Source organism: Aethalodelphis obliquidens, unplaced genomic scaffold (assembly GCF_003676395.1).
Source record: "Aethalodelphis obliquidens isolate GAN/ISIS:26980383/991018 unplaced genomic scaffold, ASM367639v1 scaffold1, whole genome shotgun sequence".
NCBI classification, from domain to species: Eukaryota; Metazoa; Chordata; class Mammalia; order Artiodactyla; family Delphinidae; genus Aethalodelphis; species Aethalodelphis obliquidens.
Window position 1 is genome coordinate 45,362,879 of NW_020837945.1, and position 15,075 is coordinate 45,377,953.

General features: G+C 33.5%; 1 protein-coding gene across 1 annotated transcript in view; it reads left to right on the forward strand.

Moving 5' to 3' along the window:
- The window catches only part of EPHA6 (EPH receptor A6), an 861,061-nt gene that overhangs the window by 700,116 nt on the left and 145,870 nt on the right, over positions 1-15,075 (forward strand). The window contains exon 13 of the mRNA XM_027102862.1: positions 13,269-13,330. Coding sequence (XP_026958663.1) covers positions 13,269-13,330 — 62 coding nt within the window. The remainder of the gene's footprint in view (positions 1-13,268; positions 13,331-15,075) is intronic.

Here is a 15,075-nt window from a genome sequence, read left to right on the forward strand (position 1 = left end):
TAATTTGCTTTCTACCAATTGTTTATATGTTACAGTACTTTTAGGGTCTCATAAGACATTTGCTATGTCATTCAAGGAATCACAAAATCTGTTCTAATGATGGTGCTAATTTAGTTCCCAGTTACTTCCTTAATCAAATTTAAATGAGATACATGATTATGTCTTATATAAAATAGTTTCTTTGCATTCATGTCACACTGTGCTATCAAGGAGCAATATTTTTGCAGTATGTATTTTTACACTAACTGCAATAATAAGAGAATCACTGAATCATGAGAACCAGAAAGCAGACAAGCCTGAAATCAGTATTTATGTAATGGTTGTCAATATTTATATGACCTTTTACATTTCTAGAAAGGTCATAGTAAAGGGTTATTATTCTTAGTTTCAAATAGAGAAAAATACCAGGAAGTAATTGGCTGAAAGTTGAATAGCAAGTATATTCATATATTTATTGCAATGCTTTTCAAATAGTAGTCATCCAATGTAGGAAAATCTTGGGAGAGAGAAGGCAGGAAGAGTGGGGAGAGGAGCTGAGAGAAGCAAAGAGGATGGAGAAAGAAAGGAGAAATTAGAAAGACATAAGTGAAATTATATTTTTTGAATCAAACTCTTCTCCATTGTATTCTTCCCTATTAAATTCTACCTCCTTGAAAAGAATTAATGTCCCTCTTGGAAATATGTTATCAGGTACATACCCTAAAATAAGCTTGCTCTCTTTGCTCCATCTAGTTATTTCTTTGATTTATTTCTATAATCAAAGAGTATTTGAAAGTGGGTAGAACATTTTATATGCCATAGAGTATTGATTATACATAGGGTCTTAGACTGATGACTTATCTTATGACACCTTTGCCTTTACACATTTAGTGGCTTATATGCTTACCCTAAACAAAGAAAATCAGAGTAATAAAGGCATTGAGAAACAATTATGCACTGATAATGATGGTGTAATAATATATGGAAGTTGCACTGGTCCAGTCTTCCCTGTTACTTCACAGCAATAACTATCTGACATCATGTGATATCTTACATTTACATAAGATCCAAACATTACAATGTGTCTTGAAAACTAGACTTATTTATAAAATATAAAGGCATATTCATTATACTCAGAAAGTAACATCTTAGGATGAGTATGATTAGATCAAAAATTCTACCTTACATTTTTCTAGCAGTTTTCTGTCAGTTGTGGAAGACTTCATAATATTTTTCATTACTGAAGTAATTCATATGTATAGATTAGATTCTAGGCCAAACTCAGATATATGCCTTAAACTAAGAAGCTTTTTCAGTTATAAGCAAAGCCTACAAAGGAGAAAACATAGGAAACAGGCAGCATGTGGGATATAGAAACAGATAAATTCTAAAAATAAAAATCAGTGTTGAAGGTCTTCCTAATACTTCCTTTGTGGTTAGTCTTGGAAGCTCTTTAATTGTTGAGGGGATGTTCTTCTGAAACACCATCTTGGTTTGTCTACCTATGCTTTAAATATAATGCTATATATAAAACACCTCTTTTGACATTTTTACCTGAGCTGCTCTCTGTTGCATGCCATGTGTTAGGTTCAAGGTAAATGGCAAAGATGGGGTAAATAGCTCTCTTCACCTTCTTGCTTTGTCAATTTTGTGAGACTTCCTCACTGCTTAGTCTGAATCAGTTTAAAAATAAATGTGAACACATGGGGACTCAAAAATCAGATTTGCAATTACTAGGTATATGATTATTTAATAGTCATGTTTAATATTGTTTATTTATTTTTACCTTAGCAAAGAGATTTGAATGAGCCTTATACTCAAGTAGCCAGACTTTTTCATATCCTCACTACTGTCCCCCTGACTAGTAATGTTAAGATATGAATTCACAATCCAGTTTTCTATAAACCAGTAACAGATCCAACTAGGCCATTTCTATAGCAAAGGAGTTACAGTGCTAAGCCAATATTAAAATGTCTTCAAAGTCTATTAACAATGATTATCAGTATTTTCCTTTCCATATTTCATGTGAAATCCTATCTGATATGGAGTCTGGGCAAATATTGCATGCACTATTATCCAGTCAAAAAATTTTTTTATTGAGAAGGCATATAGTTTAGATATTAGAAATAAGCCAGGAAAAATAAATAAGGTTGAAGCTGCAGAGAATCTAGGATCTAGTGAGCATAATATTATCATATCTTGATGCATATAGAGGACTGCAGAAAAGCAATAATGCAAATACATTAGATAGCTAGTGGGAAGCAGCCGCATAGCACAGGGAGATCAGCTCGGTGCTTTGTGACCGCCTGGAGGGGTAGGATAGGGAGGGTGGGAGGGAGGGAGACGCAAGAGGGAAGAGATATGGGAACATATGTATACGTATAGCTGGTTCACTTTGTTATAAAGCAGAAACTAACACACCGTTGTAAAGCAATTATACTCCAATAAAGATGTAAAAAAAATAAATAAGTAAAAAGACTGGATGGCAGACTTTGAAGGAATATACAATGAGTTAAGGAAAACTCACATGAACTCAGTTTGCCAAGGGAAATCAGTGGAAAAGTATATACCTTTTAAATACAATCAAACTGCAGTTCAGAAAAATCAAAGTAAACCATTTCATTTCTTTGTATGTTCAGATATCCTAAAAGAAAAGTCAGTAACTTTGTTTTCAATCGACAATTTCAAACAATTGAAAACAATTGTTTTCAATCGACAATCAAAATTAATCACTTTTGACAGCATTTCTGCTTGCTAAAGTTCTCCTGAGGATAATTATTCTTTTTAGATTTTTCTGTAGTATATATGGCAATTTGCTTTATTTTATCTTTAACAAATACTGTTGTAATAAATATACATAAAAGATAAGATTTTGGTTTACTTTTTAAGTAAGAGGTCTTCAGGGAAAAAAAAAAGACTCTTCTTTGATTGAAGGGTGTATATTTTATATATTTCTGCAGCTGAAATTGTTGCCAATTACCCTGAATAAGATGTGTGTAAATGAGTGTTTTTGTGTGTACCTGCTTAAACCAAAAGCTAATTATAATAGGAATAGGATAAACTGGATTAAATGTGCGAAGTAAGGTCCTGAATAAATGATTCAAAATGTAAGCTGTGGTGAAAAGAGAAACCTTCATCTCAATTCTTAACTCCTGGTTTCTTTATTCCTTGCCATTTGTGTGATTTCAAGCCCCAGTAAGCCCTACCCGATACTCATCTGCACAGTTGTGTCTCCTGGAGAACTCTTCTCCTTGAAAGTTTGTTCAGCTGCAGACTTCAGAAGGAAATCCTGTAAACTGCAACTATTTGAAAACTAGGGTAGGGACTCTGAAGCAGGGTCAGACAGGAACACAAGATTATTCTATTTCAGGCCTGTGGAAAGGCATAGAGAAGAGACTGTCACTGATAAAATGACAAAGGGAACATACCCAGCCAACAGAAGCACAAGGAAGGTGACATGAGTGACTGTATTTCTAGTTATGCACCCATAAACAACCCCCTTCAAGTATTTGCAACACTATTGTTGCTAGGTTAAAGTTACTTAAAAACACTTTTGGGCATATATTGGTAGATTCCAAAACCAGTGCAAGAAGGGCTAGCCGGATAACATTAAGATTGTGTTCAGTCTGCTTCCTCTGTTGCTTAAAAGTCAGTGAATTCCAAAGAGCATGCGTGTCATCTTTTGGTTCTTTGGCTTACTTGAGGAGAAATACACAAGAGGTTAGAAAAGAATTAAAACCTAAATTTAAGACAACTTGAAGATATCATTTGGAAAAAGAAAAGTCAGGATGGGAACACATACAAAATGAAGGTGTAATTTGAACCTTCAAGTATCATTCAGTTTATAAAAACTTTAATCAGTTGCAGGATCTATGAGTTTAAGGGCTCTTATGGACCGACGGTCATGATGTTGTGGTACAGGTCATAGACTCAGATTCCTTATGGATTATACTTTGTTTCTTGGCCAAAAATAACATAGACTCTCCTTTCCAAGAAAATGGACATATGATCATATAAATAAATGTTTGTATACAATTTCAGAAGATCTCTGGACACCCTGAAGTCCATCAATGAAGAATTTCAGATTATTAAAAACTCAGTGTTGTATATATAAAGTTATGTTTTAAGACATCGTGAACAGCAGCATCTTTATGTAAGACTGATAGTGCATTTAAAAGAAAAAAGGAAACAAAGCAGCAGGATGCATTTGATATCAAGCTCCCGAACATTTACAGAGAATTTCTATTTGTTTCCTACCAGAAAGACATGAAAAATCTTAAAAGAGCCTTTAAGTAATCTCCAGATTCTTTTTACTAGTTCTTTTTACTTTCCTATTTTCAGATTCCATAAATAGTTTTAGCCTTTGACTTTCGCTCTTCTTTCTTATTAGCATAAATGTTTCTTTTATCTAAAGATCATTTCAGTAAGTTTGGATCTTAAAAATCCAGACTTTATATATATGACAATTTAAATTCTCAGTTGAGAACATATATCTACCCGCTAGGGACGTTCGTGTTTTATTATTACAAATTATACCATCTATTTTCGTCCTATTCAAAGAAACTATCAACACTTTCAAAAGATTCATCCAGGAGCCATTGTCTTCTCCCAAAGAAAAATTCAGAGAAACTTTACACAGCTTGCTAAAGCTTAGTCTCCATGTGAGTCAGTATTTAATCTTTGTGTTGATTGGAAGTGTTGTGTTGGTGTGTTTTCACCTTACTGGAAAACATGATAAGAAACTGAGCTGCTTAAATGCCTCTTGCTCTTTCATAGGGCAGCATGCTTGCCCTTCTGGGCTGCTGGGCCACTTAAGAACGTAAGAAAGGTGGGGAAAGACCATACCTGTTGTAAAACACATCTCATCTCAGCATTCATTCTTTTGCATTGTAAGACAAAGCACAGTGGAAGTTGCCCTGTGGCACAATGTTAACTTTTCATAGTTCTATTCACAGAGGTCTTACAGAAAGTGTATTTAGCAAAATTGAACATTAACAAAAAAGTTAAATCCTTTGTAAGAATTGCAGAAAAGATTCAAAAATAAGTAGTAACTTTCCTGGGGGGCAGGGAAAAGAAAAGTAGTTGGTAGTTTAATTTACATCATATGTATGATTCATTTAACAATGTTTTCTCCATTATAATTAAAATCTCACCATAAATAACCTATGCAGTTAGGATTAAATATATCTTGTCCAGAGGTTTGTTTGATTTTTAAATCTTCTGTTGATTTTCTTTTGATTAGTGAATAATACAAAAGACCAAAAGGCTGAATATTTGATCATTTATATAATCACAACACACTTTTGAAGCCAGAAGTAAAGCACAACATTTGAAACACTACTGGAAAATATGACACTTTCTTCCCAAAGCTTCCGGACTCTTTCTGAAAACATTCCTTTGTATAGGAAACTTAAGATCATTATCATAAACTGATGTTTAAGCGATGGGGAAAGCAAAATCTAAAGGCTATTCCAGCAAGTTTCCTTAGCACACATTTCCTGTTTATATAGATTATCATAAGGCTTTATGGAGCTTTAAAATCCTAGAACTTCTCAAGGACAAAACATCTTTGGCAGCAACACAATGCCCAGTCCGTAATGGCTTTCCCAGATGTGTTTCTAAGATGAGGCACAGAGATTTGGGGTAATGCTTCATGTGCTCTAAATTACTAATGGAGACCCAAGTATTATCTGGGGATATGACAAGATGGACAAGCGTTCAGACTCTGGAGCCAGATTGCCTGGCTTCGAGCCCTGGTTCTGCCAATTGCCCAGTGTGTATCCTTGGACAAGTTCCTTAAACTCGCAGTACATCCGTAATCTTATCTGTTAAATTGAACTAGTGACTATACTCACCACAGGGGTTGGTGTGAGGATTAAATGAGTTAACACATGTAAAGCCCTTAGAACAATGTCTGGCACACTGAAAAACTTATTTTTTAAGTCAGTTATTATTACATATGTGCTGATTTAGATGTAGTATCTATTTTTTAATTACCCACACAAAAATTTTTCACAGAAACCAAGAACAAAAGCGGCATAAAATTATTTATTTGACATGCAGTTTAATGTGGTTTTGAAAAACTTAGCACATATTTCCTGTTTCATGTTTATGTTTTGAACATTTCAGAGTATTTCAAGTCATGAGAATTCTCTGATATGTTCATTATTCATTGCTACCTAGTGGTAATTAAACTATAGATTATTGTATAATCAATTATTTCTTTCATAATAACTGGAAATCTAAACGTCATAAATCAACTAATTTCAATGCGTGTGCTTTTAATTTGATCATTATCACATATTACTTTTATACATGTGGATGTAATAAAAAATCAAGAAAGCCATTCTTAAAAACTCATATGTTATTAAAATTTTGCAATATGGTTAGTGTCTTATGTTGAAAACCACAGTCTAACATCAGGCATCTTTGGCAGTAACTTTCATTGCCAACAAGACACTTGTAGTTAAAGAGAAATCTTTTTGCCCGTATGTAATTTCCAGTAGAAAAAGTGCAGTACTGAATATTACTGAAGTTAATTGATACAGACGGTATGCCACTGCTTTCTGGAACTGTCAGGAAAATTATGTTTCATTTCTTTAGCCTCACATCTTAGATTTACTCTAAAACAAATCTAGAAGTGCCACTGTTTTCATAAATGCAAATCAACCCTCCTAATTTCTGCTCAGCTGTTTTATCACAGAATAAAATAATTTATTCTTCAGCATTAATCCAAGGTTATTTGGCTCACTTCTGAATTTAAGAAGCAAAATAAAGAAATTAAGAGAAAGCATGGAACCAAATTAACAATAATTATTATATAGATTTAGGGGTTTCAAATAGTTCTAAGGGTAAAAGCAATTCCAGAGTAATCTAAGGTATATTGGTAGAGGTCCAAATTTGTAAATAGAGTACAGAAGACACAAGATGACTTTTTAGATAGGAATAAGAATCTACTTCCTACAGAAGCTATTTCTAAGAAACTCTATATTATAGTATGGTATTTAAAGTAAGAAAATACCCGTTCTGATTATTTTACTCTAGGAGAAACCATCTTGTTCTTTAAAGCAACTTCAAACCTGTTGATTTCAGGTGTAAAGAATTTAAGTGGACCTTTGAGACAGTCAGGAAAATTCCTAAATATATTGATCTTAGTCATTTTCAGTAATGAACCTTCTTCACTCTGAAAAACACTTCTTAGCTTAGGATTCAACATCTAGTCGGTAAGGTAAGATATAATACTCACATTTACTCATTCGTTCTTTAAGCTGTTATTGGGTGGTTTGATGTTTATAGTATCAGGTACTATTCTCTGTGTTGTAAACTCATTATCTCATTTAATCCCACACCTCACTCAATGGAGAAGGTGGATTAACACCTCCTCCACAGTGACTTATTCTATCTCATGAGATGGAGGAGGTATTATTATTATGTAAAAATATACAAATATACAAATGAGGAATGTATATAGTGTACAAATGAGGAGACTGAAGCAGTGAGGTAAGTGAGTTATGAAAGGTCACTTGCCCCAAGTGGAAGAGTCTTCAATAGCATGCGACCTGACTCTAATCCCACATCTTCTAACTGCACTGTGCTGAGCACACAAGGTGTAAGATAGTAAACCATCCCAATTTGCCTGGGACACAAGGATTTCAGTGATAAAACTGGGAATTAACTGTATCATATAAAACATGTAAATAGCAGTTATTTTCACTTTGCCATAAGATATAAAAGAATCTTTATGTCAATGCCAAAGTACAATAAAATATGGAAATGATCCATTTTTATAAAACTATTTTTTTCTACATAGTGAACAATTGTAATAAGAAGGGGGAAGCAGATAACTACTCCCAAAAGGGAAAGAAAGTAAAGGTACACCAACATTTTTGAGCGGCAACTATTGCCAGACTCTGTGTCAATCATACGTTTTTTCATCTACTCCTTTGAAAAATCACATATAGTATGTAATATTATCCTCCTTTTATAGATGCAGAAACTGAAAGAGCTAAAATAACTTGCCCAAGATCATGCAGGTAGCATAGAATTGGAATTGTTTTTTTCCTCAAAACCGTATATTTTATACTACAAGTAATTTAGGATTAAAGTCTATTGATTTGCCATTCTGTTATTTCAGTAACTCTGCTCTAGGGCTAGAATTATCCTTAGAAAACATCTTTATTTGTGTGTTCCTTCTGGCATTCCAGTCAAAAAAAATTAAGTTGAGTACCTCCTCTGTGCCTCACTCTGTGCTATATGTAGCTAGTGAACTTACAGAGAAGAATTAAGCCCCAGTCCTGACCTCAGCAGCATTTTAGAGTAGAAGGCAGACACCTTTGTAGTTAGTATCAATGCCATACCTAATAAGTGTTATACAATTGTTTAAGATGTAAATGGAAGAAAAAGTAAACCATCAGAGTCATCCTAAAACAAAAAGTGATTCACGGGAAAGTTGACCGTGGAGATGGTATTTAAGTTCTTTTTTTTATTTGTAAGTATATGATTTTACCAAATGAAGACAGTGAGAAGGCAGTCTTCCAAAGAGAAGAGGAAGGTCCAAGTAAAGTCGTACTTAGGGAATTCTGAGTCCCCTAGAGAATTTGAAAAACAGGAGGTGGGGAACTGGGGCTGTAAAAGATGACATGGAAACAAAGGTCGAGGAAAGATTGTGAAGGAATGTAATTGCCAAGTAGTTTAGACCTTAATCCTGAAGAAAAAAATACAATATGTAAAGCAGTCTTTAAAGGAGGGATGAGACATTAGTCCTTTATAGTAATTGTTTACTTATTTCTATTCCCCTTTCCACTATACACTCCATGAGAGCAGGATCTTGTATTGATTGAGGATGTTTCTTCAGAAACCAGAAGAGTACTTGATGCATAGTAGGCATTTAAATATGTATATCTGCTGTATCACTGAATGTTTAAAATAATGATTATACAAGCATTAACAGGTACAACCAGTAAACGATTATTGTAATACGTCAAGAGAAAACAAAGGCAGAATGTGGACAGTGATAATAGGTTTTGTATAGAATCAGCACCACTTAACAACTTATGGACTAATAAGGGTTTGATTAAGTGGGAAATCCAATATTACAATAGGGTTTCATACCTGGGTAATTAGATGGATGGTGGTGTCTTAACCAAAACAGAAATAGAGGAGGAAAAGAAGTTTCAAGGGAAATCTTTTTAAGTTTGTATTTGAATTCACTGAGAATAAGATTCATTTGGGACATGATCTGATAATCATCAGGCAACAGTGTTAAGAGGAAAACAATCCTCCAATTTTACTTCTTGTGAATAAAAATAATTATTTAATATATAAATTTGTTCAAATTTGTGTCATCCATATCTCTTGAATGCCTTAGAGGGATAAGAAAACTATTTCATTTATTATGAAATCCATTTGAGATTATAATTATAATTCACTATCAGTACAGCAGAAACAGGGAGTAGAAATAAATTAAATAACTGGCTCAAAAAGTCCTGAATTACAACTTGGGAGGAAGAAAATACAGGCAACCTGTCAATTCAAATTATTGCCATAAATTTCGTTACCTATTAGACAAAATATAGACGTGTTATAACATTAAATAAACTAGATTGATTTAAATCTGTGATAGAGTTTGGGGGTTGTTGAGATTTGTTTGGGTTCTTGATATTACTGACTACACATTAGAAATTGCCAAACTGATACAAAACACTACATCCAGCACAAACTCATTACTTACGTGAAAATGTTGAATCTGTAATCTCCTTTCAGAGTCTTCTCTGAGGCCAAAAAAAGGTGGGCACTGTTTCACTCACAAAATATTTTCCCCAGAATTTCCCTGGAACATTTAAAGAATACCTCTCTTTTGTTTCCTTTAACAACAACACAAGAATAGCCTTATCATTATCTGTTTTCTCAATACCTATATCAAAATCATCGTAAGTATTGAGAAGCTGCAAATTTGAAAAAGATTCATTTGTTAATAGTCTATAAAAGTCTCAGTTAAAGAAAATTATTGTTCTCTATAACAGAAAAAGATGATATGGCATTTTGTGATTCATTGCATTCAGAATATAAGTGATTTCTTATCGAATCTTGATTCTAATGCAGTTTAAAATATCCATAACAATATCTGGGCTATTCATGAAGGAAAACCAAAGAACTTCACTTTTCGTGTGACTTGTAAAAGTATTTCTGAAGATCTCTTCAACTGATGAGGCTTCGAAGAAAGATCTGGGGATTTTGAGACTTGACTAACATTTAAGAATCCTGGAGCTTGTCCATTGACTCCGGTACAATGCAAAGACTAGGCTAATCCTGTGACATGAGGCACTTAGGGTAACTGGCTAAAACTGTAAAAATGGAAATAAGCTGAAATATTTTGAAAATATAAAAAAAAGAGAATCACATCCAAATGTATTTTCTAAGAGCAAAAGTATAATATATAATTTTTACATATTTAAAAATAACACAGAAAAAGCACTGTTACCAATGGACTTCTCACAGCTAACCACATATTTGAAGAATATCACCCTAACTTTCATAATTTCCCTCATACCTATCTACTTTCTTGATTATAAAATGTAATCATGGACTGTAAGCTTGTAATCTTCACAGTGTATCTTAACTTCCCTGTAGAAAACCACTAGGAAACAAATTACTGGTTAGATACCAGCGATATTCCAAAAAAAATAACTCCTTAGTTTAATAATACTTGCTTTCAAATGATGCTACTGAACAAAATACAAAAGACTCAGAGCTCAGGTGTGAAACTTTTAATTTACAAGAAACCTGGGGAGTCTTCCTTTGACTCTTTACTATCTTTAATGAGAAGATGAAACTTGTCACTGATGAATTTTAAGATTGTATAAAGTATCTCCCAAAGAGGTACAGATAGCACTAATTTCAAAGTACTTTGTATTCACATAGATTAGAATCTTGCTGAAGTACTTCAGTGTTACTCTGTTAGGAATTGTGAAACTGATGAGAAAAATCAACTTGTTTCTATGAAGCACCTACTCTGCTCAGCTCTATGGGAGATGACCTTGAGAAACCCAGTGAATGGGGATACAAAGCATCTGCGGGAAGATGAGGGAAAAAAACAACCTAATACAAAACCAGGCACACATTTCATAATGCAGACAGTAGATGTGATGGGAGTGCAACCATAGGAAATGGCTGTGGGAGACTTTCATGGAGGAGGTGCAGTGTATAAATTCTAGGGAGATGTGAGTGTGATTAGGGAAAGAAGCAAGTTGCGAGATAATCCTGGCAGGGGAATACCAAAAGGAAAGGCAGAAGGAGACAGGATTGAGTAAGTATAGGTGATACTGACAGTTGATGAAGCAGTAGATGATAAGGTTAGTTAGAAGAGAAGAGGTCCATCACTGGAGAGGATTGCCTAACGGCATGGGCCGCACAGTTCTGATCTATAAATCATGTCTGAGAGGCACCTTTGGCATAAAGGTTAAGAGCTTAAACTCTGAGACAGACTGCTTGGTAGCCATTTAGTAGCCATTTGATTTGGGGCAAGTAGTTTAATTTACTATGCCTCAATTTCTCTATCTGTGTAACAGGGATAATAATAGTATTCCTAGGGAATGTCAGGGTTTTTTTTTAATATATTTTTATTTATTTTAAAATATATTTTTAGAAAACTAGATCTGTTTCTCTGACATCAATGGTCAAGATAGATTGAAAAGGTGTGATTATGAAAGAACCTGGGCAGTCATCGTAATAACCCAAATTTTCCCCTTAACATCCATAATCCATTATCATTCAAACTGGAACAGTGGACTCATAATTTTTAGTTTTCCCTACCTTGCTAACCAAGCATTTGCAGCAAGCTCCTGTCTGCAAGCTCTCTGAAACCCATGGCCAAATAAAAGATTTCATGACAAACTTTCAGATTTAAAACCCGGATCTTCTAGATCCCTGCCTACAGTAGTGCTGACAGTTCCTTTGACCTCAATATTTTCTGATATAGTTTTTTTTTTATCTGTATTTGGGTGAAATTAATGACTTTTAGGAACATTATAGAAATCTGCCAAAATGGAAAACTTCTTTGGGTTCTAATTCTATGCATGATAAATTGGGAACTTTATTGCTACATTTAACCTTTACCACATCTTTCTTTAAAATACAGATTCAAATGTAAAATCTAGCATTTGCAGACATTGTACTAATTTGTTCCAGTCACCCTTTGTAACCCTCAAGGCTTTGGGTTCATAAAAGGGACATGAATTACAATATGAGATCTAATATTTCCGTCACTGGTACACATAATTTCTTTCCGGATCTTCTTTGTGCTCATGAGGAAAAACTCTGTGCACAGTGCAGATTGAATTGCTAAAAATGCCAATGAGAAGCGAGAAATATAGAAGTAAAAAGTAAATATGTCATACATGTTTATTTCAGGTAAATATCATTTTCCCTCCCTAAAAAGACTTTATCTTTTAAACTCGGGCAATTGAGCAGAACAAATAGATTCTTTTCTTTGAAACAAATCAGTTACTTATGTCAAATATTCTATCTAATAGAGGTGTATTGGGAACTGTAACAATTGCAAATAGATATGATAAAAAAGAAATAAATGATGTTCAGTTTCTGATTTTAGCTTCTGCACTAGACTATGAAATCAGAAGTTACTTATTTTTCATGTACTACCATCATTGTTCTGTTGATCTAATCTATGTCCAATAAAGAGATGATCAAGAACTACTACAGGTCCCACCAACTTTGTAGCATTCATCAATCTACTGACGTTTTTCTACTTAAAAGCCCTTAAAAGTAGACTATGACTGATGGTTTATAATTTCTTAAAGAGAATTCATGAATTTCTCCTTTCTGCTTTGCCTTAGGAGTATTTCAGAAATGCCCGGTCTAATGTAATTCAGCCATAATAACTGCATCACTGGAGGAGACGTACCACAACTGCCAAAGCAGCTATAGTAACTGCTTAAACCCTGACTTTAGCTTGTTGATTGCCTTTTAAGGAAAAACTCAGGACAAAAAGAACATAATCTGAACAAGTGATTGCAGGGCTTTAGAAAAGGAAGTGCTTAATTACTTAGTAATTCATATTGTAATTCATGTTCTTTTTATGAACTCAAAGGAAATAATGCTATAAAGAAACGGAGAAATGTGTATGTTTAATGTGTTTATAGAAGCGTGTTGGAAAATGAAGTTCCTATTAATAAAATACAAATAATTTAGCTGCCACAACTGGAAATCTCTAACTGCAGCACATATTTCTGTAATTGCTGTAATTCTTATGTGTTCTCTTGCTCTCTTTGCAGGCAGGCCAGTAATGATTGTGGTGGAATATATGGAGAATGGATCCCTAGACTCCTTTTTACGGGTGAGGTGTTCTTTTCTGATGGCATTTAAATAAGCTATTCTGAGTTCTATATTTAAAACATTTATCATAAATTAATTTTTGCATAATGTTATTCATGGATTTTTCCATGAAGAATAGCAGGATTTTCTCTAGGGTGTGTTTCTCTGATACTGTGATACATTAGAGTGTTATTAAGAGGATGGGGGGGAATATATACACATGAGAATATAATTGATTTCTCCTATAAATTCACTTGCCATATTAATATATACATATTTTCAAATGATGTTATAAAGAAAGAGATTAAATGAAATTCAGTAGCTTCACATAGCCTGTGTGAAGCAACTGAGTTTCATTTTGCTTTATCACATTTAACTATTTAGTAGGATATTTTATGCATTATCTATAATGCTGGACCCTTTAAATTGATGTATATTTACCAATAATGACTCAAGTTCATATCAGAAAATGGATTTTATCAGCTTTGTCCTTCTTAAGTTCGTTGGCTGACTATTTAGAAAACAAAAAGAGAAAGAATGAAACTCTGGCTGAGATTTGTTTTAGAACAAAAATTTTTAAAGCACTCTTTTTAAGTGACTTATCCTTGAAAGTATGGTATATACAAAAATCATTTGTTTTATATAGTGGTACAGAATAACACAGCTGAGAAGGTACCATGAAGTTATAATTCAAAATGTGTTTATAATATTTTTAACATTTAAAAAGCCAATGTATGCTACAAAAATATTCATTGATATTGGAAAAAACAGAAATATTAGAAAAGTCACTAGAGTATTTTGCATGTCCAGCAGAGGTCACATATGTGCATGTCACTGTATTCCTTAATATACATTTACCTACAGAGACATAGCCAATTTTCTTACCTATAAAATGACTGGACTTTTGCTATTTGAAATGTGTTATATGTTTTTCTTCATTTTTTTATGGGAATAAACAATCTCAAGCATTCTTTCTTCACTTCATTTTTTGCTCAGTGTTATTTGGACAAGTTCTGTGTGCATCTTATCTCTCTCCCTTGATCTCATTTTCGTTTATTTTTCTTGGTCCCATGCCCTCTTCTTCCAACTGCTCTCAATATTAGCAGTGATAATATATTTATACTGTGACTGGACTTGATGTCCAGATTCAATGCCAGAAGCTGAATTCAGCAAAATTGTCGAGTTATTATCGAGCAGTACTCTTCACAGAATGCATACCCTCAACCAAGTATGCTCTTTAAGGCAAAATGAAATTCATAGGTGTTTAGGGACGTGAACTATTTGTTCTTTTCTGTAGCCATTCTCAGAATGTTATTTTATAGCTTGTATCCATTTCTCCTGTAAATGTGCTAAATTACTTTAGGATAATTTTTTAGGACCACCTATAGTACTTGAAATGCATATATACTTATGCCCTTCCATTATGTTTATCCAGAAACTAATTTTTATCAGATACATATCAAAATGACTTATTATCTAATGGCGCTTCAGATAGGATTTTTTAATCTACTATATCCTAGAGCTGAATATAATGGCAAATAATGTAACAGACACTCATTTAAATTGCTGCTGAAAAATGGGTCAAATGACTGCCACGAGCAAATTAGGAGAGAAATGTTAGCTTCAGATATACTTTTTATCCTGCTGAATCATCAATCAATTAAAACATGTTATAAAGAAAAGATAATATAAGTAAAATATTTACTTAAAAACATCCTACTACATGTTTATAAGTGGTATGTTTCATGAACTAAGATTTAAAAACTA